This window comes from Trematomus bernacchii, unplaced genomic scaffold, assembly GCF_902827165.1.
Source record: "Trematomus bernacchii unplaced genomic scaffold, fTreBer1.1, whole genome shotgun sequence".
NCBI classification, from domain to species: domain Eukaryota; kingdom Metazoa; phylum Chordata; class Actinopteri; order Perciformes; family Nototheniidae; genus Trematomus; species Trematomus bernacchii.
The window spans coordinates 15,556,480-15,581,679 of NW_022987828.1; the positions used below are offsets into that span (position 1 = coordinate 15,556,480).

General features: G+C 40.6%; 1 protein-coding gene across 3 annotated transcripts in view; it reads left to right on the forward strand.

The window, feature by feature from the left end:
• Nucleotides 1-25,200, forward strand: part of slc8a1b (solute carrier family 8 member 1b) — a 146,918-nt gene that overhangs the window by 100,409 nt on the left and 21,309 nt on the right. For 2 of the 3 annotated variants that reach the window (XM_034151998.1, XM_034151996.1), the window contains exons 5-7: nt 8,375-8,484; nt 17,804-17,949; nt 21,869-21,968. In XM_034151998.1, coding sequence (XP_034007889.1) covers nt 8,375-8,484; nt 17,804-17,949; nt 21,869-21,968 — 356 coding nt within the window. Of the gene's footprint in view, nt 1-7,952; nt 8,060-8,374; nt 8,485-17,803; nt 17,950-21,868; nt 21,969-25,200 lie in introns of all 3 variants that reach the window. The other variant, XM_034151999.1, reaches the window with a different exon arrangement.

The window sequence follows — 25,200 nt, forward strand, 5'->3', positions numbered from 1 at the left end:
GCTCTCTGTATTAGGCTGTGTCGCACATAAGCCTTTACACTCCGGTTAATAAAATCACTGTCACGTTCACATTTGCATAAGTGCAGACAAACACACCGTCTTGTTCTCGGCATGTCAAACAGTGACTCTTAATGTATACGCTGATAAAACGCAAAGTGTGCACACCCACAGGCACCCATGCTGACACTCTTCCCAGAAGAATACACCATGTACGTATACAAACACACACTCACACTTTTTTTGTTTAGACTGAGACCGGAGTCCACCCACCAGCAATCTGTTCCTCACAAACAAATCAGTTCACAGTTTTAAAGGCCAGTTTCACACACACACACACCTCCCACTTTTCCAAACTCTCATTTAAACAACGTGTGGTACAAAAGACACATGTGAATATAGAAACACACACTCAATGGCTGTGTAAACATGTGTGGAAATATGTCATTTTTATCAGCACTTTAAATGTTAAAGGATTAAAATCATATCAACTCACACACACAGAGATAAACAGGTTTGTTCCGTCACTGTCATCGAAATCGGACCTGGTTGTCCTTTATCCCTCCTACTCCAAACACACACACACATACACACCCACACAAACACACTCACTGACCAGCTGAACGGCAGGATTTTCTTTCCTCAAACCTAAAATAAAGCGGTGGTTCCCAAACTCACATTTTCCGATCCAAATACGTCGCTAAGGCAGGTTGCCGAGGAAAGAGGAGTGACCGGGACAGCTGCCTGTGGTGCTTTACAACTTCCTGTGCATTTGTGTGTGTGTGTGTGTGTGAGGCAGGGGAGACACTTTGTTCATGTCAAATATGTGACATGCAACAGAAGGGCTCTTTGGGTAACCAAACACTGGCAACTTTGTTTTCTTAGCTGGAGCCTTGATAGAGTATGTGCTTAGAAACCTAGAGAGTAGACCTTTTAAATGGCAAATGGAAATAAAAAACCTACTAAAGAAAAAACAAGGGCTTTTACTTTGAAGTTCCTGTAGCTCAGCTGTAATTGCAGTCACACAGTTCATATAGGAATCACAGCAATATGTTTCTGAAAACAACCCAATGGTTCAATTCACATGTTAGTGACAAAAACATTATTTTGTTGATGATTTAAAGGGGACCTATCATGCAAAATGCACTTTTTGATGTCTTTTATACATCAATATGTGTCCCCGGTGTGTCAGGGAACTCACGCAGCGTCAGAAAATAAAACCCTCTCTCTTTTCCTCCGTACCCAAATCTCTAAAAACGGGGCTACAACGGAGCTGATCCAGATTTGCGTCCGATATGACGTCATATCTGAAATGTAGGCTGGCTTTACACCCACGGCCCTATCAGAAACGTTGCTATCAGAAACAATGCCCGACTGTTTTGGACGTAATATGGTCGGTGTTTACATTAGCATCGCTAACACTCAGAGCTAACCTGTACTGGAGAGCATGTGTGTGAAGAAGCAGGAAATAAAAAGGAACTCACCTTGTGGTATAACCGGCAAGAGAGAAAGCCTTTGAGCTCCATACTGTTTCAGAAATAATCCTTGATAATCCATGATATGGCGTTTCATCACGGCAGTGTTTAGTTTAGACAGTAGCTGCCGGGTCCCGCATGAGCTCAGCCCCCTCCTTTTTTATTTTATCAATTACATTTTTTAGCTTTATACCCCAAATCAGCACTTTTGAAACAGGAAGTGAAATAGAGGGATATGAGGCATGGCTAGAATGGATGATCTGTTTGGTATTTTGAGCAAAACACTTTATAGACATGTTTTTTATATATTTTTATATATCTGAGACCTATGCTATTGCCTGAAAATAGCATGATAGGTGACCTTTAAGATGTTTTTAGATGTTTTACATGTGAACTGTAGGATCGTACAGGTTTAGTTTTGAAACAGGTTCCTTGTGATCCAACTGATATTTATCTATTGCATATAGTTCAAGTTTTAAACAGTCTCCCTTTTTCCTTTTGAGTTTTATTTTGTATAATGTCCTTAATCTCTAGAACAAAACTGCCAAACATTGCCTCATATCTTTCCCTGTCCTGTTCCAGTGTCCTCTCTTCGGAGATAAACAATTTATTCTATGGTACAATGTTATCGTGGAACATGAGGGAAATGACGATCAGTTTAATGTTTATGAGCCAAATCATGTGATGTATTCCTTTAAAATGTAGCTCTGACAGTGCCCATTGTCTCAAAGCAGCATGGCAGATATTTAGGGTCCAAATTGTTGGAGTACTAGATCCAAAAACCTGCGAAATCATTTATTTTGCAAGGAAGCATGAGTGGAAATTCATGACAGAAACATGAACACCTTGATCAGCAAAAAGGGAAAGTGAAGGTCACCTACATGAGCAGACGGAGTGAAATCATATTTTGGCACATTCAGATTGGCAAAGGTGTGTGTTTGTAATTTATGATCCTGTCCATTACTTCAACATGACTCAGTCGAGATGTTTTTGAATAATCATTGGCTGTTTATTCAATAAATCTCTTATTTTTTTGGCTACTTCAAGGGAAGTTTTATTGAAATGTTTTGTAAACTCTGACAGGGGCCAAGCTTTAAAAGTGTTTGGGAAGGGAAGAGGAGATGGAGTGTGCTGAAGAAGTGTGAAGATCTGTCAAAGCCTTTTTTTCGGCTTTTTAGCAAAATCAGATAGAGGACATCTCTATGGAGACGCACATTTAGAGACATTGTGGCCCTTGGTGTAAAGGGTGTGTCGGGTTGTGTGTGTTTTTGAAGTCCTGCAGCTGAAATTCCTTCAGTGTGTGAAAGCATGCTGGTGTGACACATTGGTGAATGCTGCCATGCAAGTGTGATACCACCTCTGTGTGTGTGTCTGTGTGTGTGAGTGAGTGTGATGGTATTTCTATCCTTGTGAGGACCAACTTGACTTCTTATCGTTAAGAGTGAGGAGATTTTTTGAAAAGTTTTGACTTTTTTAATGATACACATGGTTTTAAGGCTACACATCTTCCGTCGCAGACTGAAACCCCACCTGTTGTGACTGCAACTTGGCCAATAAAATAAATTCTCTGTTCTTTATGAAGCACTTTGAAAGGGTTGGATTATTTAAAGTCAATGCAGCAGCATGTACAATGGTTTGGCTTACTGAAAGCTTATTTACCTTTGTGATTCTTGTTTTTTTAGTTTGTTTATCAGGGTTTAATGTGCTTATTCTAAATGGCTTTGGATAAAAGCATCAGCTAAATGAAAGAAACATAATCTTAAAGCCCAGACACTAACTTCATCAAATATCTAGCAGCCACGGAGGCAGATTGTTGCAATGCTTTACGTCACCTGCGTATGGGCTTAAAATGTGCACTTCAACACTCCGCCAAGACTGTGGAGAACAGCAAATACTTTCTGCGTAGCGTGATCAACCATGATCAACATTCATTAAGTGTCCCGATCACATGTTTCTCAAACACATGCATTTGTTTACTTTTCCCTCTAATTTATGATTTATAGATGAACATGTGATGAACAACAGACACACAACGAGACACCACTTACTACAAACAATGAAGGCTACTGTGTTCTATCAGGGTGTCTCTCACATACGTTATTACAGACACACACGCACAAGTATATACACTGACACATACAAATCAGGGTGGTGTGTGTACAGTATGTGACCTCTTTCCCGCTTTCTCTCTCTCTGGAACACACTCACTAGCTCACACACAGACACACATACACACACACACACACACACACAGACACACACACACACACACACACAGACACACACACACAGACACACACACACACACACACACACACACACACACACACACACACACACACGTAGACACACACACACAGACACACACATCATTGGTCTGGAAACAATCTTCTCCACCCCTGTTGGTTACCCAAACATTGCGTTTCCATGGCAATGGGACAGCGCACTGTACAGCCAGCATGTTTGTCATGTGGAGGGAAGTGTGTGTGTGTGTGTGTGTGTGCGTTTTTGTGTGTGTGTTTAGGTGTAAAAAAAGAGGGAGGAGTAGGAGGGGTGCGAATAAAGACGATAAATGGAGTTAATTGTGGATGAATTATATCTGCATGGATGCACTGTCTGGATCTGTCTGTTTGACTAAACAAGTACCGTATGTGAGAATGTGTGTGTGTGGTTGTGTGTGTGTGCATGTCTTTCCAGCAGTTGGTCATCTGTGAGGTTTGCCAGCTTCAACAGAGGAGTCATCATTCGGGGGGAAAGCAGTCTGTGTCTCGCTGTAAAGATGATTTATTTGCTAATTTTCACGACCATATCAAGAGTTGAATCACAGTTTCGATTGTCACTCCACGCGGAGAGTCATTTAAGTCATCGGATTTCAAGTCAGAGAGCCATTACTGGTCGAATGTTTGACAAAGGCACTAAAAGATTAGGGTAATGATACAAAAACATTTGTTCTGGTAATAAATTCAGCCCCAAATCCTGCGCACATGGGAATAGTACTGCTACTGGTCCGTCTGTGATTGATGTATTGCTGATGAGGCTGCTGTGGACTTTTAATGAGAGCTTTGTTAGCAATGTGGGTGCAAAGTGAGGAGGTGGACATAGCAGAAAAGGAGCCAATCAACAACATTGTAAAACTGACTTTCCATATCTCATAAATGTGATACAAAGAGACAGAATTATAATAATTGCCTGTATACTATTCCTCCATTGGTTATAAACCTTGTATAAATTGAAGTAGTTGCAGCAGCAATTATATTCCCAGTGGAATATAAACACAACTATTCCCTTAGCTCTTCCACTATCAGTTTGGAGGTATAAAGGGCCTTGCTCAAGGGCTCCACCTTGAGGCAGGGTAATAATTCCCTCTCTCACATCAGCTGCTGTGTGAGTGTTTAGTGACAGCCTGTTGGTCATCAGCTTCTCGAGGCCAGAGGGTGAAAACTGCTCTCCATCTGCCGTTACAGGACAGTGATAAATGGTGTAATCCCTCCAGTGTAATGAGGTAACCCTTGACATTTTCATGTGTTGTCGTTTGTACACAACATTTGAATGGTTTACCCTTTACTCTGTTTGTGTGCTGCAGCTGGCAGATTAACCTATGGTGCGCTTATGTATAATTAGGTGATTAGTAGGCCGCTTTATGTCTTCTGTCATCAATTAGCAATGCTGCAGATGCCAAGGCTGGTGGTGCTAGCATGTAGAAATTAAGATGTATTCATTTACTGAGCACTTTTTAGGGAATTTAACCCAAGCATTGCAATGTTATGCTAGTTTTTACCCATTTCAGATTGAAGTACTGTGCTCTTCCTATTTGTATTTTCAGGGTTAGAGCATATTAAAAGCATTACTGTTACAGTAATATGCCAGAATTAGCCAGGCAGCTAACAAAAGTTGGCAGAATAAAAGCAAGAAACAGGTTCAACAAATAATCATGATATAAGGCATACCAATTACATTAATAGTAAACCAGACAGAGATCAAACCAGATTTGGGCAGCAGTAACAGCAGGTCAAGTTACAAGCCAACAAAGCAAACCCAAACTATTACAGAACAGCTTAAAATAAAGAAAAGCTTTCCAAATACAGTGATACGAAACAGGATAGCAGTAGCACTGATATGAGTTAAGTAATGGGCAGATTAGCAGCATACAAGTTGTGTTTTTACGGACATCTGTCTAATGATAAATCAATCCAAACTAGTGCTGGCCGATTTGTTGGTTTGTAATCCATGTTCTGAACTGTCTAAAAAGGACATGTGAGTCACTTTTTCCCTGAGTGATGATATATTGGATATATTATATTCTACCATCCTGAAAAGGAGTCATTCTGCACTTTACTGTGTGCTCCTGGGAATTCAATACATTTGTTGTTTGTTATTGCTACTCTCAGTTAGCTAAAACTAGCGCAGACTGCATGCTGGAGACAGGTGAAATACTGTGTGTGTGTGTGTGTGTGTGTGTGTGTGTGTGTGTGTGTGTGTGTGTGTGTGTGTGTGTGTGTGTGTGTGTGTGTGTGTGTGTGTGTGTGTGTGTGTGTGTGTGTGTGTGTGTGTGTGTGTGTGTGTGTGTGTGTGTGTGTGTGTGTGTGTGTGTGTGTGTGTTCCCGTTCCCATTTGACATCCTATAGCCCGGATTAGGAAGTATCCTATCCCTCTTCTCTGTTATTGCCTGTAGTGGATTTGGATCAGAATAGGGCTTTTGTTCCAGACTGGAAACTCAGATAAACGCACACACACACACACACACACACACACACACACACACACATACACACACACACACACACACACTGTAAACACACTGCGCACCGCTCCATAGCCCTGTGACCTCAGATATTAGCTCCCCTGCCAAATGTGACTACGGCCAAGTGACACAATAAATACACACAGTCACAAACACACTCCACTCTGAGTATCACTGGAGCTCTGGTTGACCAATAGCAGGAGCTACACTTGTCTGTATTGGTGAAAACTGGACCAAACAGTGTGTGACAGTATCCCTGTGGTTTTATTGCTAGTTCTTTATCTGACGTTGAGAAGGTTTAGATGGAGGATGATAGCAGAACATAATCATATGTGTGACGGATGAGACATTGGCTCATCGGACAGATTTTTGTCAAATGTAGCATTTAGCAAGTTGCAAACAAGAAGTATTTGCAAAGAGGGTTTTGTTGTTTATGTGCTGTTTCATTTGCGGCACATTAGCATGTTGCTTTTTCTGATTTTTAAGTGGTTTTCTATGGTTTAAGTCACAAATTAGAGCTGGTGTCTTCTTGGAGGTGTTCAATGCAGCAGCAGACATATTTTTCAGTGCAAAGAATCATTCCTTCTTTCTTATTATTTTCTTGCTAATTCTTTTTCATTGAATCTGATCTTGGATCATGTTTTCTTCTTTTAATGTCTCAGACTTGTCAATATGCTGATCTGTGCAACTTTAAAAACTGCAGTCAATCTCACGTCACTTTCAATTCAGCCAAATATGAAATAATTGATAACTCATTTGCTAGTGCTATTTTGTACTATTTTTATTTCTGAGTGTCATAACCATTCAACTGCAACTTGTACTATAGATTTTTGATTTAATTTAAACACGAATTGGCTGAATTGATGGTGATTTGTCCCGGGTTTCCCACAGGCATCTTCCGCTAAATGAACTAGAAAGGATTAATGATGAAATGACAAACATTTAGACTTCAACAATTGTCACTGCATGGCTTTAATTATGTCCAATCATCTTATGATAGTCGTAGTCAATGTGTGTGTAAAATGCAACAAACTAAACCAGCAGCTGGATCCTAAAAGCTTCCTAACTGTACGAGTCAGATTCATAATCATGAGTCATAATTGTTTGCCTGCCAAAATTGAGTTTCTAAACTCTCCAGACACTGCCAGACTTAATTTAGCTTTTAGCATCCAAGTCCCAAAGTTGTAGTTTAAAAAAAAAAAAAGGCGGACATCCTGAGTGTACGATTGAATTGAATTGAGAAATTATTGTGTACAGTATGTATGTATAAATGTAGGTAGGAATAACTTGCATAATGACTTAAAGGACAATCATTGATCAAGTAAGGGGTGGGAATTAATAAGCATTTGCTTCCTCCTACTCGCTTTTGGACACATATGATTTTTTTAAATTATTATTATTATTATTAATATGAAGACTTTTTTTGTTGTTGAATATATAAATATTATCGTGAATGTGGATACATTCTGTATTTTAACAATACGGTATTCTGTTTTTCACATTTGTTATTTTTTATTTGTGATTTTTTTAATCTGTTCGAAATAAAGATTGAAAATAAAATGAAAAAACTAGACGTTGTTGGAGGTATTGACATTCTTTTAAAACGATTGCCTGTGGGAAAACCAAATGCTGCTCTTTTCTGCTTCCTCTTGGTTTTCTACTGTCCAGCCTGTCCTTTTCCTCACTGTTCTGCCTTCTCTTTTTTCCCTTTTCCTCTCTTCCTTCTTCCCCTTCCTCAGTAAAATCATCAAGGTGAGAGTAATCGACGACGAGGAGTACGAGAAGAACAAAACCTTCTACTTAGAGATCTCAGGGCCTCGCCTGGTGGGGAGCAACGACACCAAAGGTCAGGAAGGGGGGTGGGGGGGGGCCTCGTGACCTCTTGACCCCCGGCCACATTGCCGAGGCTGCATGTTCTCATCACATGGAGGAGATTTAGATTCATTTCTCCTGATGTGTCCTCACCATGACAGTGAACATGCAGCAGTTTGTGGATCACCTCATCTCACCACATCCACTCCTCCACCTCACGTGTGTGTGTGTGTGTGTGTGTGCGCGCGTGTGTTTTGTTTATGTGTACATACCTTGCCATGTTGTTTGTTTGCCATGCATGCATTCATGACCTCCCTCTATGTATGTGTGTACGTGTGTTCCCATACAGGAAGACCATAACCCTTAGGATCTTAGACCGGGAGGAGTACAATAAGCAGTCCTCCTTCTACGTCCTGCTTGAGCAGCCCGAATGGAGACGCAGCGGGAAGGAACGGACAGGTGTGACAGCCAATCAGCACTGAGAATGAATTTAATCAAGGTTTTAGAGAATCCCAAATCAGCAGGCCAAATGCATAATTAACTTTTATGTTTTAACCTTCAATATATTATTTATTACGATGAATTCACACTAAAGTCACCTCACCAAAGATGTTCTGACGCAGAAGCTGTTATAATTGTTTTCAGAATAAGAGAAATAACCTATATAGCTGTTAAGATTATAAGTGTGTTCTAATTATATACTAAAACTATTATAATACAACTGATATTATAGTAATGCTAGGTACGGATTGACCTTATCTGATTACACAAGCACACACATTGATAATAATGCATACATAAGCAGCTATGTTACTCTTAGCTGTACTTGCAGCAGTCATACCCTTTTGACTTTAATGTAACCATGAGTTTAAAGGGATACAACGACAGAATAATATTATTTAACATCACCTAAAGTTTGTTCCTAAGTTTAGATGTGATGTCAAAAAACTGTACAAAGCAGAGCATGCATAATGGGAACTTAAGAGTTTGCAGGCACACTTACATAACACTTACCACACCTATGCATTAATCCAACCGGAGTGTTTTTGGATGCTTTTCCACCACATTGCATTCCACAAAGGAAATGGCGTGCTTGTTACAGCAAGAAAAACTATTTTTTTTTGGATGCTAAAGAAACAGCTCTAGAAACACCACAGAAAACAAACGATAAAATGTCTGGAAAAACACTTTTTGTGCCATTTATTCTAATTAACAGTATTTGTCAGTTGCCAATTATTGTTTTATTTAGTGAAAAACACGTATTTCTACTACAATACTTCATACTTCATGCAGTTATTATGGAGTAAAGACGTGGGCGATAGTAAAGAGAGGCATCTATAGAAAAAACACATCAGCAACAGAAATATCCATCGAGAAAACACTTTGATTATTTGATCGTTAGCTGATGTTTAGGAAGTATAGCACAGAAAGGCCCAAAATGGAGGCAAAGCAAAGAGACAAGACTGGTTAGAGGACATCGTACAGTAGGTGTGATGTTTGTCTCAGTGGACTTTGTGCAATTTAATGCACATTTATTTCACAAAAAGCCCAAATATAGCCCAGGCAGGAGCACTTTAAAGCTGGCAAGGGAAATAAAGCACTTAAAAACTGGCAATGCTACAAGAAGTCAAACCAAAGCATCATTTACACTCATGCAGTATTTTCAAAGTGACAAAACGCAACACTGCTCCCTAATCGCTTCGGTTTTAAACGGCCTGTTGGTTTGGGATTTAGGTTTAACACACAGGAGCGATCCTGCTGCTCCCTTCTGTATTCCTCAGTTATTTCTTCCTTTTTTTCTACGTTTCCTCCTCTGCTTCTCCTCAGAGGTCTTAGTGGGAATCACACCTGTCCTCTCCTTCCTCTCCTTCTCTTTTCCTCTGCACTGCTGATCCTCTTGTTCCTCCTTATCCACCTGAGAGCTCTTCAAGCTTGGAGATCTGTTCTCTGCTGGTGTTTTAAAATGTCACAGTTTATGGATTAAGCGCACCAAAAGACATGAACAGATCTTAAAGGATGTTCACTGTGTGTATGGCTATCATGTGAATGGCATTTACAGGCACATACATTCCCTTTACAGCACCAACGAATTGCCCTACAGCAAGTCTTACGTTCTGGTCTCATGGTAAGAAAGAAACCCCCAGAGCACAGACATGTCACACATTTTGATGCAGATTCTTAAGGAAATAGCATAGAAAAGACATTGTTGTCATGAGAAAGACTGCTGTTGTGTTAAACTATATAAAACACTGAAGCTGGGTGGCATCACAGGGAGAGAATGATCCTGCTTCATGGAGTAAATTAATAACATTTCCTGGATGTTCACAGTGTACCATTACCATTTCCTGGTATAATAAAAAGAGAGGAGAAGCATTACATTTACATTGCCTTCAGTCTCATCTGAATCATATAACAAGCAAAGCCTCTCCTTCTCAGGGAGACCATTAAACCTACCTGTCTCTGTAGCGAATGGCTGTTAGGCCACTAACTGATCATTGTCAATTAGACTGTGAACATTTATGAAATTAAAACCCCATGGTGGTTATGGTTTCAGATGTGCGTGTGTGTGTGTGTGTGTGTGTGTGTGTGTGTGTGTGTGTGTACATCCATTTTCCACTGTTTATCCGTTATCACTTCCATGCTTCTCATCTCCCTCTTCTATTACCAGCTAATGTGATACAGAGTTGTAAAAACACAGGCGATTTTCCACTGGTTATTTATTGCCTTTCCAACGCAGACACAGACTAGTGATTGAGATATCCGTAACAGCTGTTGTAGTAGTGATCTATTTCGTTGGTTACACAACATAAGACAAATATATAAAATAAAAGATAAGTGTGCATGGATGTAGTTTGAGGTAGATCAGCAAACGCAGTGTTTTCATGATGTTGTCTTAAGGTGTTTTCATGCCCTCTTTATCCCTCACACACACACACACACACACACACACACACACACACACACACACACACACACACACACACACACACACACACACACACACACACACACACACACACACACACACACACACACACGACTAGACACACAGAGAGAACATTGCTATCAGTGTGGTAATGGCAGTGTGTGTGTATCAGGCATCAGCAGTGTTTATAGTGATGAGGGGATCAAAGACGAGGGCTGGATATCACATTATCACAGTCAGGAGATCAAACACACCTCCAGGATAGAGAGACGAAGACACACACAGACACACACACACAAATACACATAGCCGTACTTTCCGTAAGCAGTGGGCTGGTGTGTTTAATGAGTGTGTTTTATGAGCTGATGTGCTGATTCTCTCTGTGCTAAATTAGCCCTGCACAGATCTTTATGGCCTCAGCCCATGACGCATGATACCCACGATAGACCATCTTGGATCGTTGTGCTGTAAAATGATACTATAACTCACATGTTATGGTCAGGACCGATCAAAATAACCACAAAGAAAAACGTATTTGTTATATAATTTGATTGCAAAACCCTATATAACCACGCACAGTAATTTGGTTTAATTATTGTATGATTACCATTTTAATCATACATCATTTTAAACCCAGCCCATGCTGCATGAAGGAATTCGAGATATTAATATCACGGGTGCTTAATGTGTAATTAAAAGTAAAAATACTGCAGCAAAACTGTTAATCAAAGTTTTCCCTGATCATTTTACTCAGCAATACAAGCCAATCATCTCATAACAACATCTATATTACAAATGCGCATAGTATCAGCAACATGAAACAGTCTGTCTTCCAACTGAGATTTGGTATTTCATGTTTTTCCCTCTCGAGTTCTGTATTAATATTTACAAAAAGCTTTCAATGAATGAATCCGTCTCACACAGTAACCGCTGCAGAGAGACCGTAGAATGTTACATTGATTTTCCCAATGCGTTCTGGCTCAACCCCACATGTTTCAAACAGGCTTGTAAGCAGCCTGCCCCAGAGACAGTAGCTGAAACCGCTCTCTAATGTTGATTAATGTGTGAATTGCTCCTTCAGATGTAAATCCCAGAAAACAGCTTTAACATTCAGGGAGTGTGCGAGTGAAAGAACAGAGTCAGCTTTTCTTATCCAGTAACTCCACATTTCATCTTCTGTCAAACCAGTTCTTCAGAAATGAAATGCCTCAGAGCCGGAGATAAAAAGCCTGATATTCTTTTCTGTTGATTTTGTTTCATTTGCATTTCTTTATTTGGCTGTAAGCAAACAGGGTTGACAGGATTAAGGTACTGAATAAACAAGCATTGGATCTGACATCTGCTGAGCTGATATGAGGAGCTACACGTTATACAGAGAGATGGAAAGAAACAGTGTAGTTCAGTCGTTTCTCTTGGAGCTGTTTGACTGAGGACGGGAGAGACGTGAATGAATTACAAGGCTTTAGCAGTGCTGAATAAACAGTTAGGGGCTGCTGCTGCTGGTCTGTGATATGTTATGCAGCTTAAAAAGTACATTTACATTAACGAGAGTGACATGAACGTAGAGGTGCAGATCCTTTTTGAAAAGAACATAATTAAAAGCTTCAATTAGGGGTAGGATAATGTGCAAATGTACCAGGTGTTTGCATCTTGCCTATAATGTCAACCCTGTCAAGTTATATTTCACATACTGTAAACTGAAATGTTTTTTCTCCTAAACTAAAAGTCGCAGTTTTTAAGAAGGTGGATAATCAGAAATCTTACTTTTTTCTCAGGACACCAAAATACTAAAGAAACCTAAAACAAAATAAAACAAGAAATGCAGAAAAACTCGGTTCAGCTTCAAATAAGTATGATTTTTCCAGTCGAGAGAGAAAATTGGCGATGGCTTTTTTTTTTAGGAGACCAGTATTATTTGAAGAAAATATAAATCCCCAAATGAGCCACAAGCAGTTCTTTGTTATATGTTTAGCTTTTTCAACATTACTTCCACACAACCTACAAGGAAAGTAGTCCCTAGTTTAGAGCATAAAAATAATGTTTCCCTCCAATGTAAACCGCTCCAATATTTCCAATCAGAATCTGCTTCCCCCCAAATAATTCAGCAGCTGCTTCAAGGTCCCATTTGTTCAGGAGCGAATGAAAGAACTTGTGATTTAGTTTTCCATTAACCTATTTCCTCCTCCTCTATTTCAGTCAGACAACTCACGTGTTTCTTTAACATGTTTATTAAAAGCAGCATATAGTTGAGTTTGGCGTCTAGGCTCGGGCCTCATCACTCCACAGATATACATAGCACGATGAGTGATGATTAAATAACTAACCCCCCGAGCCTACAGGTGGAAGCTGGGGTGGTGGTGGGGCAGGCAAGCAGCAGCAAGCAATGCATAGAGAGATATCTGGCAGGTTAAATAGAGCGGCATATTAAGAGACTCTGTTTGGTTGGTTGTAGAGTGGCAAGGGGCGTTATGTATGAATGCAGCATAAGTGCTCGAGTCGACTGCCTGAACTAGCTCGCAGGCTTCGCCCCATTTCTGGCAGAGTTTTTTTGTCATGTTCTAGAAAGCCTTTCAGCAGCCTCTAGTGAGCAGGTGTGAACTGCTTTGGTTTGTTGGTGCAGGTGGAGCCTGATATTAAGTATTTGCACGTTAAGACCATTGTGCAGTCATAGTGTTGTTCAGGATATGTCAGGCAGGTTCAAAAACTTGAATGCTTATTTGACCCCCTCTGAAGATGTTTTGGGCGTTCACACTCATTTTATCTGGAGGTAAAATATGTATTCAATGGAGGGTTTAGAAGATGTTAGCTGACCCTGAGATATGGCAGGTTTTTGAGGAGCAGCAGGAGGCAGAGGAGAGTTCACTTCAGCCTGTGAACCTCATTCGGGTGGGAGAAAGGAGGGGAACCAGCTGAAAACACACACCCTGCAGAGGGTGCTGACCCCATGTCCTAACACACGTACACACAGTACAGTAAAAACATGCATAGACGCACACATCTACATCGTAAAGAGCAATATACATGTGACCATAGAGAAGCATACATTTCCTTTAAACTATTACCTTCCTTTCCTACCTTCCCCTTTTATCCCTCCTATTCCCTTCCTTTTGCTACTATCATTTAATTTCCATCTCCTTTTCTTATCCTTTCTCATCCTCATCTGCCTCCTTGATTTCCTCCTTTGTCCCCTTCTCGACTTTTGACTTCCTGCTTCTCTTTCCTCTTGCCTTTGTCTCTTCCTCATCTGTCACTTCCCTATCGTACATTTGATCTATCTTCCATTATTTCTTCCTCTTTACTCCCCATAATCCTCCTCAAATCTCTCACCCTCTCTCCTTTTCCCTTTTCCTCTTCTCACTCTTTCCTACCAACTTCCTTCATATGTCTTCGCCCTCTTTTGTATCCCTTGTATCCGTCCTCGTCTCCTCCCCTGTGGACAGACACAACTTGTTCAAAGTTCCACTTGTTTTCCCTCCTCCTCTCCTCTCCTCTCCTCGGCTCCTATTCTGTCTCCTCCGATGGGAATCTCCCAAAGTGTGACAGTAGCTCCTTCTTCTTCCTCCTCCTTGCCTCGTACAGTTTCCTCCCGTCAAAATCACATCTTCTCCTGTCTGCTTTCTGCTTCCATCTGCTCGTCTCCTCCTCGACAGGGCGCAGAAGTTTCTCCCCTCTCTGCTCATCCTTTTGCCTTTACATGTTGGCAGTTTGGAAAGACACCTCCCCTCCTTCCTAACTTCACCCTCCTCTTCTGTCTCTTTAATGGAAGCTGAATCCATCAAACATAAAAGGGTGTCAAAATCCTCTCCTCTCCTCTCCTCCTCTCTCCCTGTGTTCTCCCATCACTTCTGTTGAACTAGGGACTCTATCAAAGCATGACAATGTGTGAAATCGCACTACACACACACACGTACACTCACTCACACACACACACACACACACACACACACACACACACACACACACACACACACACTCACAGCACTACCTCTCATCAGCACATATTGACCCATGTTTTATCCAGACTAGACAGTCACATTTCATGGTGTTTCAATGTGAAGTGAACACTGCACTACACTGTCAAATTGAAAAGTCTAAGAACATATTTTCAAGGCACAGTCTTATTTTTATTTATTTTTTATTTTTATTTGAACCGGGACAGTGCACATTAATGAACATTTTAAACAAAATAATGCTTGTAAATGTAAATGACCCAGATTTTAGCTTCGCGCTAGTTTCCATCCGTAGTCCCGTCACATACAACATTTATGAACATAACATTTATATACATGGCAAACAGAAATACATGATATGCAGAAAGAGCATGAGCAGCATACAAGCCACAAGGCAGTACAATGTAGCAGCAACGACATATGTTATGTTATGTTAGACTATTTCACTTCATTTCGAAGACTTTGCTTTTGATTCTTCCATTGTTACAACTTTACATTTTTGTCGATCTCATCATTTAAACTGAATCTGTACATTGCACTTCTATTACATCTGTACTAATTGGACATCATTCTAGGGGTGTGGTTTGCTAAAAACAAGGCTGATACAAGTTTAGTTTATGACTGATATGTAGCACTGGAACAACTTCTGTTATTTCTAACTGTGTACAGACAGGTGAAACATAAATAAGATGATACGATAATAATAATAATAATAAGGATGTATTACCAACATTTAAAGGTGCTAATTGAGGAACAATAGACCACAAACGATGGAAAAGTCAACCTTTTTTCTGGGTTGTTGGCAGTTAGATGATGGGAGGTGGTTTGCTGAAGCTCATTTGAATTGAAATCATACCAGGAAAGAATGAAGTCAAAAGAAAGGCAGGGAGAGGAGGATGAGATGACAGAGAGTAGATGAAAGGCAAATGAAGATTAAGAAAGAAGGAGAAGGGGTTAGAAACAGTTATGTAACACAGAGAGATATTCAGGGATGGGGCGGAGGTAGATTATGTCCTGCTCTATTTTTTGTTGCTGCCTGTATTGAAAGATGCAGCACACACATTTGAGGAGAAAAACTACAGTAAAATGCCCAATTTCAATACTGGATTCCCACTCTATGCAGATATTTCAGTGATTATTCTGTGTGTGTGCTCAGTCTGTGAAGCACGCTGTTGAATCGAGCGGCTGCTGCAAGGTAGCAGAGAGAAGGACAGGTAGAACAAATCTAAAATGAATAATTAATGGTACAGTCAGCAGCCTTGACAAGAAGCAGCATCTTCCCCAGCAACATTCAACCTCTGTCAGGCCCCGTTACACACACACACACACACACACACACACACACACACACACACACACACACACACACACACACACACACACACACACACACACACACACACACACACACACACACACACACACACACACACACACAGGGAGTGTAGCTAACAAGGATACTCCCCGGCAGTGTTCATCCCACATTAGGTTTAGTGTGGGCTGTTAATTGAGCTCATCAAATCACGGTTAGATAGTGAGCGTGTGTGCATGTGAGTTAGTGTGTGTAGTGTGTGTATATTAAAGTAATTGTGACTTCAAACCAAAACGTAAAAAAAACAGTTTTGTGATTTTATCCTGGTTGTAAAAAAATAAAAAAGGTACATTTCGAAGTCTAGTAAATAGCTTTTGATTAACAAATGATGTTAATTTATGTAAATATGGTTTAAAATAAAGCCATTTTATTGTCTCCATCTATACAGGTGCATATCAGATGACTGATTAATGTCAGAAAGCATTAACACAATTGAGCATTTCTCTCTTTTGGGCTGTGCTGTAGCAGAAAAATAACTCGCAATTTAATTTCAGGTGGACGTTAGGTGATTCTATCTTTTAAAATGTCACACGGCAGACAGCTTTTCTTTGGGTCTGCAAGGCTTCGGTTGCTTCCCTTCCTACCTCCAGCTCTCATGCTTCATGGATGCAAAGGTGGCCTTAATGCCAGATGGATTGATTTCTTGCTTTCAATGCAGTAGAAGTTAGAATTGGCATGCATGTGTGCAGCTCTAAGCTCCATGCACTCAACTAAGGGGAACAAATGACCAATGAGCTGCACCCCCACAATGCACTGCACTCTAGGATGGGAGGCAATAGCATGGATAACCGTTCCCCCATGGAACATTTGATCATGGCGTTTCTCTCTCCTTCCCCTTTCTTTGTATTTCTCCTCCCCACTCTCCCTCTTCCTGTCTCTCTTTGATCCCAGCAGTGAGTTAAGGCCCTACAGTGAATCTCAATTACTGACACAAGAAAAGGGTAATAGAAGAAAATGGAGACGAGAGGGGGGAGGGAGGGGTTGTGTGTGAGAAACAGAGAGCCAAAGATAATGAGGACATTTTCATTTAGTAATGTTACCATAACTATTGAACAGTGTAAACGTAATGATGTCAATTGAAACCACAGACACATCTAGGTATGAAGTTAACACAAAGGTGAATAGAGGCCAGAGGTGAGAATTTCATTCAATTCAGTCTTTTTCCATACATGGTGTTATGGCGGCCACATTGCATTTTCGAGTGGCTTTGGATGCTCCAAAACACAAACACAAAATGCTAATTGCTGCAGTGTTTTGGCTCAGACTTGTCCCCTAAATGCAAGAAGATATTATGACCTGTTTATCACTGATATAATTATAGCTTAAATATCTACTTTACCTTAACTCAAGTCCTTTCTTTGAGTGGAAAGATTGTAAGCTACAGTATGTCTTCCCTGTGTGTAAACGCATGTCCCATCATCAACGACCATCATTACCCTCCTGTCCTGTTTTCCATCTCTTTGCAGTCTTTATACTTTATTGTTCTCATCCTGTTCTAACATTGCCAGCGATGTCTTGTGGTGTTTTCAGAGGAACAGCTGAAGGAAGTGGAGGAGGATGAAGAGGCGCTGGCAGGAAAAGATGAAGACGATCAGCGCGTTGCTGACATGGGCCGACCCATGCTGGGAGACCACGTCAAACTGGAAGTCATCATCGAGGAATCGTATGAGTTCAAGGTAAGGCAGGGGGTGTGGGGGGGTGTGTGTGTGTGTGTGTGTGTGTGTGTGTGTGTGTGTGTGTGTGTGTGTGTGTGTGTGTGTGTGTGTGTGTGTGTGTGTGTGTGTGTGTGTGTGTGTGTGTGTGTGTGTGTGTGTGTGTGTGTGTGTGTGTGTGTGTGTGTGTGTGTGTGTGTGTGTGTGCTTGCTTTAAGCTACAGTCTAATCAACTTTTGTTAGATTTGTTTTTTTAGTATGTACCATTTATTTTATTTTTTTCAAGGTCCAATGTTTTTCCATTGAACCGCCACCAAATCACATGACCTGACAAAACGTTCTGTGACCAATTCAGTTTATTATGTTATGATGACGTGCACTTAACTCAGTTTTTGATAAGTTATCCAAACATAACTACAGGTCTCTCATCAACTTATAAAATAACCTTACCCTATAACTGTGCATAGATTCTCTTTTACTTGATCATGGGAAACATATGTTCTCCTATATTAAGGTTGCAGTTTTTCTTACTATGTAAATGGAAAGAAAAACAGAACGATACCCCAACAAAACGTATCGGGTAGGTTAAGAAAACAGTCATTTAAGTTGCTGACTTAAATAGAAAACAAGGCAACACTAACTTTTGATTTCCCACAGGACCCCCCTCACATTTTACACTCACAAACCGTTCCAATACATACAGGGGACATTGTGTGAGCTCTGTACTGTATGTGCCCCCTTTCCCTGCTCTGCCTCTCCCACGCAGACTCTTAAGACGCTAAGTGTGCATGTAATTACCCATGTTTTGTGCGTGTATGTGCAAGTGTGTGTGTGTGTGTGTGTGTGTGTGTGAACTAATGCATGTTCTTAGCTGCCACTCCACCTACACGCTCACTCTAGACAGAAAGGCTGTTAATAACACCCAGTAATAGCTAACCACTCGTCGGGATGCTATACTTTGTCAAGTAGTTTTGTACATTAAATTGTGTGTGAGTGTGTGAGCATGTAACCCTATCTTATAGTTAGCTGAAGTACTCCCCATTGGCAGCTACTGGAGTATAATGTTATATAAGTGTCTGACATAACAGATTATAGGAGAAAATAGAAAGCTGCATTAATGGAAAGTTTCTTTTTAAGTTTTCTTTCGACATCTATGTGAGTGTTATTCAACCAATATAACCACTAATTGAATGAAAAGAGCTGTAATAACATCAATTGCAAACATAAATCTTACACAAAGAAAACTGATGAGCATTAGGAAAGGGTCTTTTAGTAATGGCTATTAATTTTTTATCATTATAATATGCTTTCAAAATGGTATTCATAGAGAAATGACTCTACTGTATGTTGCTATACCTCCTGAGCCACAGGAGGCCAAAAGACTGTGTAACGGAAGTGGATGGAGCCGCCATGATGTCACCCATTGGTTTTAAAGCCTTGAGTTTGGCATTTTAGTTGTCGCTATATTGTTTTTTAGTAACCAGAAGGGACATGATAGGGTAAAGAAATGTGCAACTGAACGCTGAATAACAGATTTTTAGGCGATTACATTTCGAAAACATACTTTAAATGCGTTAAACTTCTTAGACAAAACATAGACAAGACCTAAATCTAAAAACACCGTTGTAGCAATCTGGTTCTCACAAGGTACTGTAGCCACACCTTAAAGCATACCCTGCGTTATATTGTATTTTATTCTTAATGGGACCAATGTCATGCTGTTTTGAAGAAGACTAAAAACTAGGATTGGGACAATAAACTAATAATAAATCAGGTAGTATTGTCAATAAGTAGGGTGTTTTTTTCATAGGGTGTTTCTCAATCGCGAGTAAAGCTGCTTCAGAGCCACTATTTCAAGCATACTACGTCATCGAGTGCCGCCGAAGTACTGTTCCAATCTCCAGCATACTTGGAAATCTACCGAGCCCGGCGTACTCCGTTTGGAGAAATATCGAGGCTGCACATGAGTAGACTTCGCGGTCTTAAAATCCCCACAATGCTTTGCGCACGGACCAATTTCCCCAAATCTGTGGCGGAAGATGTAAGGCGGGGCCTCTCATATGACGCACACCTGCACACTTGCTAGCCTGTTCCACTCTTTGTTTTCCGAATGGCAGGAAGTATTCTTGACTCGCTTCTGAAGCAAGATGCTCGGCAGACATGTGCTACCAAGCAAGCGTACTCGCGATTGAGAAACACCCACAGACTCTTGTACAATCTGGCTTCTTTTTGCTCCAACCAGTGGAGTTGCCCCCTGCTGGATAATATAGAGAATGCAGGTTTAAGGCACTTCCACATTGGCATCACTTTTCAAACCTGTAGGATGCTGCTGGGTTAGTCAGAATAATAGTCATAATGGGGAAAGAGAAAATACATTTGTCATAGTGCAATGTATTGTGACTCAGCAGGAAGTCAACTGTATTTTTTTGCCTTCTGCTGAGCAATTATTGCTGTTACGGTTCCATAGACAGATGACTAAAACAATTCTGATGCCGTCAGTCTCCCACAGCTTCACATGTGTCCACTTGCAAAGACTTACAGTAAATAAAACCACATATGCATTTCACAGCAGTCCATCCTTCTCTTAAGTAATGATCTGAGGGGGAAATGAGACAGAAAGCCAGGAGGTAAAAATATCAGCATGTGAAGGACGGTGTTATTAAAACCTAGCAGAGTATGGTGAAATAAACACTTTACAAACATAAGGCGGAGTTAAGCTGCTGCTGCTGGGGGGGAGGGGGGGTGTGTGTGTGTGTGTGTGTGTGTGTGTGTGTGTGTGTGTGTGTGTGTGTGTGTGTGTGCGTGTGCGTGCGCGTGCGTGTGCGTGTATATGTGTGTGTGTCCACATCAGCAGCGAGGCACTATTGACACCCCTAAGCTCCATTCAACACTATTAGTATCCCAGTTTCCCTCTGAAGTGGGGTAAAGGGAAAGCGCAATCCCCACTGCTTTGCTAATTAGTGTGTTAAGTGTGTGTGTGTGTGTGTGTGTGTGTGTGTGTGTGTGTGCGTACAGGAGTGTTTGTGTGTTATCTCGTAGTTTCTTCCTTTTGAAGAAAACAGCAAAGAAGTATTAAGACTAGGAATTAAGGAGACAGAGGAAGGAGGGAGGAAGGACAGAGAGGTTATGGACAGAAAGTAAGAAAATTAAAGAGAAGGGGGATGTGCAGAAGCAAAGAAATGGACAGCAGATAGGAAAAATGGTTTGGCATATATTTTCTTTAGTCCTATTTGAACATATGTAAAAAGTTAAATGAGTCGTAAAATACTCATGCTGTGCCGCCAAACTTTGTTCAAAGCAGAACTTTATTTTCCATATTAGCTAAAATCCTAAATAAAGGAATATATCAAATATCTTTTTGCTGGATTTACGGGTGAGTATAACATCATGCTAGAATATTTCAATTTCATTAAACGTTGGTTTTCCTTTTGGTCCAATCATAACAAAGAATGCTGTGAACACCTTTGGATCGAATAAGATTGAATTGTTTCGCTGTAAAAGTTACATAAGGGGGGAAAACTGTATGTAAAGAGGTTTAGTACATTTGAATATCATAATCAAACGACATGTAATGCTACCACAACCGCAGAGTAGAGATGAACATTTGCCTATGTATCTGTCAGGTTGTATAGTGATTTTTTTCATGCATTTTTCCCAAAATGAAGACCGCATTTCCCATAAATCCCCTCTTCCCAGCCCACTATTGCCTCTTTAAAAGGAATTAACATGTTACAGCTGTCTTCTCCTTTAGTCTGTCACTACAAATTCAGTTTTTTCTTTTGAAATGTGTTTGTTCTGAAGGGAGAGTGCCAGTTCCTTGTTTTATGGAGTAAAGCAATCTAATAAATGGCAAATGTATGCACATGAATGATTTTATAAAATGATGCGGCATGAGTGTGAACAACCATTGTCTAACCATTGCTATTCCTCTGTTGTCGGGCAGAACACGGTGGACAAGCTGATAAAGAAGACCAACCTGGCTCTGCTGGTGGGAACCAACAGCTGGAGAGACCAGTTCATAGAGGCCATCACTGTGAGCGCAGGTAAGACCAGTGGAAAGAGTTTGTGCGTGTGTGATTTAACAAAAAGACCAAAGAAAGAGTCCAAGGCTGTGACAAAAGAGCACTTATACATATTCGAGGAAAGGAAGAGGGAGAGTTAGAAATGGCTCTATTCAGCCGTTACAGAGTGTGTGGGAGGAAGGAGAACTACTGTAAGGAAAAGTGTGTGTGTGTGTGTGTGTGTGTGTGTGTGTGTGTGTGTGTGTGTGTGTGTGTGTGTGTGTGTGTGTGTGTGTGTGTGTGTTGTGTGTGTGTGTGTGTGTGTGTGTGTGTGTGTGTGTGTGTGTGTGTGTGTGTGTGTGTGTGTGTGTGTGTGTGTGTGTGTGTGTGTGTGTGTGTGTGTGTGTGTGTGTGTGTGTGTGTGTGTGTGTGTGCGTGCGTGGTTGAAGAAGCAGATGTGTAATGTTTAGTATGACCACCTGCAGTGTAATAGTATGTTGAACTCTGTGTGTTCCTCTGATGTGTGTGTTGTGTCGATCATTACACATTTTGCTACTTTAATGATGCCAACTGCATCAAGTCATGGGGTGATTGTTTGTGTTTGTGCATGTGTGTGTGTTTATGATTTCAAATGGTTACTGGAAAAAGGACTGGCTTGTGTTTTGGACAGACGAACACTGACCAGATGGGAGATGATGTTGTTGCCATTGTGTGTGTTTCAGCCTCTCGACACAGTGACAGAGAAACAAAGATGTGTGTGTATATGGGATGGAGAGGAGGAGAGAAAAGGGGAAATGTTTACTTTGCCTTGTCTCTGTCAGGATCTGTTATAAGCCAAGCTGATGTTAATGTCCCATGAAGAGAGAGAAACAGCGTACATGTGAAGATGGAGCTATAAGGAAACCTAGCGTGTGAGAGAGACCATACATTATGCAGAGATTGACGTAGAAGGAGAGAGATCGCATGCAGTGAGAAATAAAGGCTTTAGGGAACATGCACAGAGGGAAAAGAGAATACATGCATGAAGCGAAACGTAATGCATGGGATGAAAGAAAGCGTGTATGAGGACTTAAAAGGAAACAAGAGAGAATTTATGTAACGAGTAAGACGGTTAAGAAGACTTCACTGGTGTTAAATATCAGAGAAAATCAAAAGTGGAAGATTTCTTTTTCTGTTTCACTGCAGAATCTTCACAGTTCATTGGTTAGTTGGAGTCACTTGCCCTCTGTAGGCAGGATCACATTACTGCATCTCTTCAATGTTCAAAAGATGCAGTAATAAAAAAACAATAATTCAAGTACATACTGTAACCTCCGGTAACTTGTTTTTACACTAAGGTGTGGATTTAATACATTTGATTTAATGTGGTAGTTAAGGAGAGTTTTTCAGCTTATCCTCCACAGTTAAGACTAACTGGGAACATCAACTCAAGGTAACACTTTAATGAACTGCTCCCACTGCAAGCATAATTATTAGAAAGGGTCAAACCACTGTTAAAATGGAGCAAAATATGAGTTATCTAACACTTGTTTTGTGTTTCTTTTAAGTCAAAATAGTGCAGATAATCGCCTTGAATGCGTAGTTGGAGAAAAAAATACCCAATGTGCTGCTGCTGTCTTGGGTTTCTATTAGAGCATTGTTTGTCTACAGCTGCTTTAGTACCTTCAAATAACTTTATCCAGTGTGTGTGTGTGTGTGTGTGTGTGTGTGTGTGTGTGTGTGTGTGTGTGTGTGTGTGTGTGTGTGTGTGTGTGTGTGTGTGTGTGTGTGTGTGTGTGTGTGTGTGTGTGTGTGTGTGTGTGTGTGTGTGTGTGTGTGTGTGTGTGTGTGTGTGTGTGTGTGTGTGTGTGTGTGTGTGTGGTGTGTGTGTGTGGGTGTGTGTGTTGGTTTGTGCTTAATTAGTTAGCCGGCCTGTCAACTAGCCTTTGTTTGGGAGCTGATGCCCGTAATGAAAAGGCCTGTCGCTCTCTTATCTTTGATTAACTTGTCTAGGCTGACATAGTGCTGTGTGTGTGTGTGTGTGGTGTGTGTGTGTGTGTGTGTGTGTGTGTGTGTGTGTGCGTGTGTGTGTGTGTGTGTGTGTGTGTGGTGTGTGTGTGTGTGTGTGTGTGTGTGTGTGTGTGTGTGTATATATATGTGTGTGTTTGTGTGAGTGAGTTCAGTTCAAAGAAAAGGCTCACACACATACATATCTGGCTTTATTAGATTATATTCACACATTGATTGAGTATTCAAAGGTTTCACCATGACTCTGTTTACGGTAGCATTTATTTACACAAACACACACAGTCAGACACAGAAAAGTATTCAAACCAAATGAGATTCAAACCCCAGATCAAACTGGAGAATGATTGGTTCTTTAAGGCCTTTAAACTCAAAGCTGATTGGATTTGGCGGGAGTTCAAAGTGTGTGAGATGAAGAGCTGATTGGATGCTTAGAGATCAAACTAGCAGCTGATTGGCCAGACAGACATCCTGCTGCCAAACAACTGATTAGGTTAGAAACACATTTCTGTTGCTCTCTTTGTTTGTTGGAAATGGGATCGACAGAATGGAAGGAGACAAAACACAAAGAGATTTGAACTAAGAGAAAGATCAGTTGCCTTCTGAGAGAATAGGAGAACAGGTCATTATGTGCTTTGTGAATGAATATGTGATACATAGTTTGTGGTAGGAACGGGCAATATGTAATTGGGACTAAACAACAAAGATAACCTGCAGAGATGTTAGAGGTATGGTGAGATGGGATTATGAGGATGATCATTTCCCATTATTATTTTCCTTGTCTGGGTGTCACTACATGAAACCAAGACTCCTTCACACCCAGCATGCTTATCAGTGTTTATTTGAACCTTGCAAGACTGCTTCTTTAAGCACAGTTGTTCAAACATGGCCGACAAACAAAACAACAATTGTTTCAGTTCAATTATTTTCCATGGGAAATGCTGTGTTTTTGCAAAGTGAAAACAAGTCACTGGGTACAAATGTTTGATACTTTCAGACGCTGATCATTCTTCATGTCTTTCAACTGGCGTGTACTCCACAGAAAGACTTAAATGACGGTCCAATTATGTTTAGCTTACGTAGGGTTTATGGTCTCATTGCAGACTAAGCCTTGTTCAGTGCACGGTACAATAAATGTAAGTCACCATGACTTATGTCATCTTATCTTTGCTTATGAAACTGTAATCAGCACGGATAAAGGTGCATTAAATGACTTTAAACAGGTTTATCCTTCACTATAGTCGCAACCCTATTACATTCCTTTATTCAA